Source organism: Enhydra lutris, unplaced genomic scaffold (assembly GCF_002288905.1).
Source record: "Enhydra lutris kenyoni isolate GAN:26980312 unplaced genomic scaffold, ASM228890v2 scaffoldscaffold15, whole genome shotgun sequence".
Lineage (NCBI taxonomy): Eukaryota > Metazoa > Chordata > Mammalia > Carnivora > Mustelidae > Enhydra > Enhydra lutris.
In genome coordinates this window covers 2892693-2898692 of record NW_019154099.1, presented here as the reverse complement: position 1 = coordinate 2898692, position 6000 = coordinate 2892693, and the positions used below count along the sequence as shown (strand labels likewise).

Here is a 6000-nt window from a genome sequence, read left to right as displayed (position 1 = left end):
AGAAGTCACAAGTCTGCGCAGGCCTCATCACTCTATCAGAGTCCGCACAACCTGGGACTTCCAGGCCAAAAACATCGACAGCTGAAGTCAGGCCTGAAAGCATTTAGTGCACCGGGCTTTTTACCCACGCAGCCGCCGCTGGAGGGGCAGCCCTGCGCCACGGCCTCCACGCCTCGATGATACTACACACAAGGCGCCCGGAAGTGGCGGTCGGGCTCTTACGTCACTGGCTGCGCCGAGTTGGCGGTTGCCGTACAGTTGCTGGGAGGAGGCGGGAGGTGGAGCCGCTAGGGCTAAGATCATGCCAGATAGCCAGAGGTATTCTGGGCAGCAGAGGCCGCTAGGCTTGGGATGAAAGAAGCAGGGCAGATGCAAAATCTGGAGAGCGCGGGGGCCGGGCGGTCAGTCAGCACCCAGACTGGCAGCATGACTGGTGAGTGCCTCGGACCCTGCCGCTGCCACCCCAGCCTTTCGGCTCTGCCCTGAGCCTCTGCCTCCGTGTAACTCCGCTTTCCCTGCCTGCCCCTCTTCGCCCGCGCTTCTGCCCTGGGATATCGCATTCCCGTCCTAGGCGCGTTCTCAGCTCGGTCACCAGGAACCCCTGGCCTGGCAGGACCTGCTTTTGAAGTCGCGCTCATTCCCCTTTTCCCCCACCCCCGCCCTTTACTTTTCCTCCCAGGACCTAGAGCTAGGACCTGGGGTATTGAGCCTGAAAATTCCGTGCTTTTGACTTGATTTCCGAATTAACCACACACTACGCTTCCCTGTATTTCAGCTGCCTTACCCACGAAGGTCACCGCACTGTCCTTCTTGCAACACCACAATTTAAAGCTTGCTCCACGATGACCTCAGACACAAGGACTTTTCATAACTTAGTTTGGATTTTTTCCCTATAGTTACATGTATCAGTTGTACCATTTTGTTTTCCTTGCCATGTGAGGGCTGGAGAAAGGGCCCGACTTTGAAAAGTGCGGGAGGAGGTCGCTGAAAGTGAGGTTGTAGCCAGACTCCTGCCCTTTGATTCTCTTGTCCTCTTATCGTTTTTCTCTGCTTCCTACGAAAGCAGCTAAGTTAAGGCTGCAGCACCCAAATGGCATTGAGGGTGAGTTCCTGTTTTCATCATTAGTAAAATTTTTTAAGTGTCTGCCCTCTCTTTTGTAGGTCAAATACCAAGGCTTTCTAAAGTCAACCTTTTCACTCTGCTCAGTCTCTGGATGGAGCTCTTCCCAGCAGTGAAAGCCCAAAGACAAAAATCTCAGGTATATTTTGTTTCCTTAGTCTTTCCCACTTAGTAGTGGTTTAAATTACGCTTTTCCAGTTTCTGCCACACTTAAAAGCAAACTCAAAAACCTTAAAATTCGCAAAATATTTCTGTGGTTTAGTGTGATATTTGTAACTTATAGCTGTAATAGCTCATCTTTCTAATCTAAAAATAGAATTGTTACTCTCTCAGATTGTGCCATGTTTATCAGGTGTTAATGGTACTTATATGTTGGTTTGGACAATTGGATTGCATAATTTATCACCCAGTTGTGTACTATTGATGTTTCATGTGAGTAGTTTTCCCCTTCTACGGAACTATAAATTACATGAAAATGGAGATCATGCTTTATTTTACCTTATTTTTATTACTGTGTCTTATTTTATCTTATTTTACTGTGTTTTTTTTTTTTAAATCACCCTTTAGCATCTATTCTTGTAGTAGGTAATCTGTGAATGCTAATTGGTTTCTTGTTCCATGTAAATAGTCTCTTTTTTGGATTTAAAAGAGGTGATCAAAACAGGTTAGGAATATATAGAAAGAATAATCATAAAAGCCTGCATCTTAACTTTCTCCAATCCTTGAGCACCAAGGTGCTTCTCATCTTTTTCCTCCATGCTTGGAGTGGCATGGTGCTAGGTTCTTACCATTTGGTTTGATAGATTAGGAAGTTTAGAGTGTTTTTAGGGGGCCAAGGCCATATAGGGAAAATAGTATTAGGTTGTTTAAGCATTGAAGACATTTTTTGAAAAAATGAGAGGGGGGAAATTACCCATGGCTTCCCACCATTCTAACAACATCACTTTTAACATTTTGGTACTTTCCTTCAGTCTTTTTTTAAGCGCAGGATTTTTGCTTGTTTTTCTCTTACAAAATTGTGCTTGTATCCTGCATATGCTTATGCAAGTTTCCGACTTGCCAGTAATTGTGCTGTAAGATTGCCTCACATTTTCCACAAGATGACTTTTTGTAAATCCTTAAACACAACCATTCTCTTTTTCTTTTTTCTTTTTGGTGTCTTCGTTTCAGTGGATAAGGTTGTGTGCTTGGCTTTGGAGATACAAAAAGAAAGATTTGGTTCTTATTTTCTAATGGAGACAAAAATTAGGTATTTAAACAAGATGCAGGAAGCAGAGATGCTACCAAGACTGAAGACTGCAGGCCAGGCTCTGCGTGGGGAAGTGAGAGAAGGATGCACAGGGAAGCCTCCATTTGCACAGAGACGTGAAGAATGAGTAGGTATTTATCAAGCCAAGGAACTCCATATGGAAAAGCTTGAAGGAGTGAGAGAACTTGTGGTCCTTGTGGGGGAGGGTGAAGTTAGGTGAAGGGAAGAGACTGAGATGATCTTGGAAAGGTATACAGGAATCAGAAAATAAAAAATATTGTATGCCTTGCAAGGGAGTTTAGTTTTTATAAGTAGGGACTTAAGATTTTATAAGTGTACTTAAGAATTTTTTAACAGGAAATTAAGGAATTAACTTTTTAATGATTAGGACTTTATTTTTTAAAGCACGTATAGGTTCAGAGCTAAATTTCCAAGAAAGTACACAGATTTCCTGTATATTCTCTGCTCTTCCCTACATGAATAACCTCCACCATTAACCACATCCTCTCCAGAGTGGTACGTTTGCTACAGTTGATGAATCTACATTGACACATCATGATCACCCCAGGTCTATAGTTTACATTACAGTTTAGTCTTGGTGCTGTATATCCTGTGTACATCAAATGTATAATAACATGTATCCATCATTATGGTATCATACAGAATATTTTCATTGCCCTAAAAATTCTCTGTGATTCACCTACTTATCTTTCCCCCACCCCTCCCAACATTAGCAACCACTGATTTTTTTTTTTAACTGTTTCCATAATTTTGCCTTTTCCCAGAACATTAATACTTGGAATCATACAGTAGTATGTAGCCTTTTAGGGTTGGTTTCTCTCACTTAGCAATATGCATTTAAGGTTCCTCCATGTCCTTTCATGGCTTGATCACTTACTTCTTCTTATTGCTTAATAAGATCCATTGCCTGGATATACCACGTGTAATTTATTCATTCACCTGCTGAAGGGTATCTTGGTTGCTTCCAGGTTATTGCAGTTATGAATGAAGCTGCTATAAATATCTGTATGCAGATTTTTGTGTGGATGTGAGTTTTCAGCTCCTTTGGGTAAATACCAAGGAGCATGATTGCTGGATTGTATGATAAAGAGTGTATTTAGTTTTGTCAGAAACTACCAAACTGTCTTTCAGAGTGGCTGTACCATTTTGCGTCCCCACCAGCGATGAATGAGAGTTTCTGTTGCTTCACATCCTCTCCAGTATTTGGTTTGTCAGCGTTCTGGATTTGGGGCATTCTTATGGGCATGTAGTGGTATCTTGTTTTAATTTGCATTTCTCTCAAGACATGTAATGTGCAGATTTTTTCATATGCTTATTTGTCATCTGTATATCTTCTTTGGTGAGGTGTCTGTTAAGGTCTTTGGCCCATATTTTAGTCAGGTTATTTTCTTATTGTTAAGTTTTAAGAGTCTTTGTATATTTTGGATAACAGTCTTATATCAGATATGTCTCTTGCAAATATTTTCTCCCAGTCTGTTGCTTGTCTTCTCATTCTCTTGGCAGTGTCCTACACGGAGGAGAAGGTTTCAATTTTTATCAAGTCCAGTTTATCACTGATTTCTTTCATGGATCGTTCCTTTGTGTATCTAAAACGCCATCACCATACCCAGTGTTATCTCGGTTTTCTCCTATGTTATTTTTTGTGGAGTTTTTTAGTTTCATGTTTAACATTTGGGTCTATGATCATTTTGAGTTGATTTTTGTGAAGGGTGTAATGTCTGTGTGCATGTAGGGAATTCACTTTTCCTGATAAAATGATATCTCTTGGAGTAGTTTTCTTCTCTGATTACTATCTGAAGTGTTTAATAAGTAGTAAAACATTATTTAAAATGTTTTGCATTTTTACTTCCTATTAATCACTCCCTCAACCCCCACCCTGGCTTCATGTATTATTAATGGCTTTGAGAAAGTCTTCATTTCCTTCATGATTTTGAAGTCTTTTATTCTTTCTGTCTCTTAGTAGCTTAATATTATTTTATGAAAGTGGAAGATTTTCAAACCCATTGGGTTTTTGGGTTTGTTTTTGTTTCTTTGCAGATAAAATTGTCTTGAAGACACAGAAGCAAATGCTTAAGAGATTTAAGACCTTTTACTTTATTTTTTTAAAGATTTTATTTATTTATTTGAGAGAGAGTGCACATGCACATGAGCAGTGGTAGGGAGCAGAGGGAGAGGCATAGAGAATCTCAAGCAGACTCCCCACTGAGCATAGAGCCTGTCACATGGCTCTGCCCCAGGATATATATGAGGTTTGATCCCACCTGAGATCATGACCTGAGCGAAATCAAGAGTCAGTTGCTTAACTGACTGAGCCACCCAGGTGCCCCGAGATTTAAGACTTTTTAAAAGCACATTTAAAAAGCTGGGCTTATTAGAGATTGTGTACTAATTTTGAAGACTTTTTTTTAATATGAAGATTTGATCTCATTTTAATTCATATATATATATGCACATATATATTTCTGTATATATATAATATGTATCTCAAGAATAAATCCTTTGCTGAAATTAAGTTCTTTTTCAACAGAGATGTGTATTAAATTAAATAAATTCAGTATTAATCGTACATTATGTTCATAGGGTTGAGTAAGATCTTTTTCCTATTAAGAGAAGAAAAATGTTCTTTAAGCTAAATAATAAGTTTGTTTCACTTAAATTCTTTATTCTGCTTTTTCTATAAAAAGTAAGTCATAGAAACCCTAAGATGCAATTTGACATGTAATTATATTGGAAATACTGCCTTTGACACTTAGCCAATCTTTTATCTTCTTAAAATATTTTTATTTTACCCACGTAATGTATGCTTATTATTTATAAAATGGACTAAAGAAAAAAATTTTTTTCATAATTTCATTATCTAGTGACTACTGACATTATTGTGCTGTTTCTCAATCTTTTCCTTCTCTCTCTTTTCTCTCTCTCTCTCGAAGTTTTTTGAGATCATTCACTTCTGGATCCAGCCTTTTTCACTTAACATAGGAAAATGATTATGCTGTAATACTGTTATCCACCCTGGAGCAGGAAGTTAGTCTAATGGTTTAAAAGGAGCAGTGGTTTTATAGTTAGTCTGCCTGGGTTCAAATCTGGACTCTACCTCTGAGTAGTTGTGTAATCTTGAGTAAATTACTTTCCCTCTCTCAACTCCTTATCCATGAAATGGAATGTTACTGGTACATACTACAGGGGGCTTTTATGAAAAGTGAACGAATTTACAAGCTCTTGGATAGTGCATGGCACAAACTATGGACTATATGTGTTTGTTACTGTGTTTTAATATTGGCGTAACAGTCCATTGTATTGATGTACCATGTATATTCCCTTAGTACTGGACATTTAGATTGTCATTCATTTTGACCAGCCTCAATGTATTTTAACTTAAAACCACTTTTTTTTTTTTTTTTTAAAGATTTTACTTATTTATTTGACAGAGACCACAAATAGGCAGAGAGGCAGGCAGAGAGAGGAGGCTCCATCCTGAGCAGAAAGCCCAAGGCGGGGCTCGATCCCAGGACCCTGGGATCATGACCCGAGCTGAAGGCAGAGGCTTTAACCCACTGAGCCACCCAGGCACCCCTTCTAAATATGACTGATATCTGAGATTTTCTGTGTT

General features: G+C 39.3%; 1 protein-coding gene across 1 annotated transcript in view; it reads left to right on the top strand.

Moving 5' to 3' along the window:
* Nucleotides 1-239: 239 nt before the first annotated feature.
* LOC111147106 (cytidine and dCMP deaminase domain containing 1) overlaps nt 240-6000 on the top strand; it is a 43277-nt gene continuing 37516 nt past the window's right edge. The window contains exons 1-2 of the mRNA XM_022503000.1: nt 240-433; nt 1162-1259. Of these exons, the coding sequence (XP_022358708.1) occupies nt 352-433; nt 1162-1259 (180 nt within the window). The 5' untranslated portion in view covers nt 240-351. The remainder of the gene's footprint in view (nt 434-1161; nt 1260-6000) is intronic.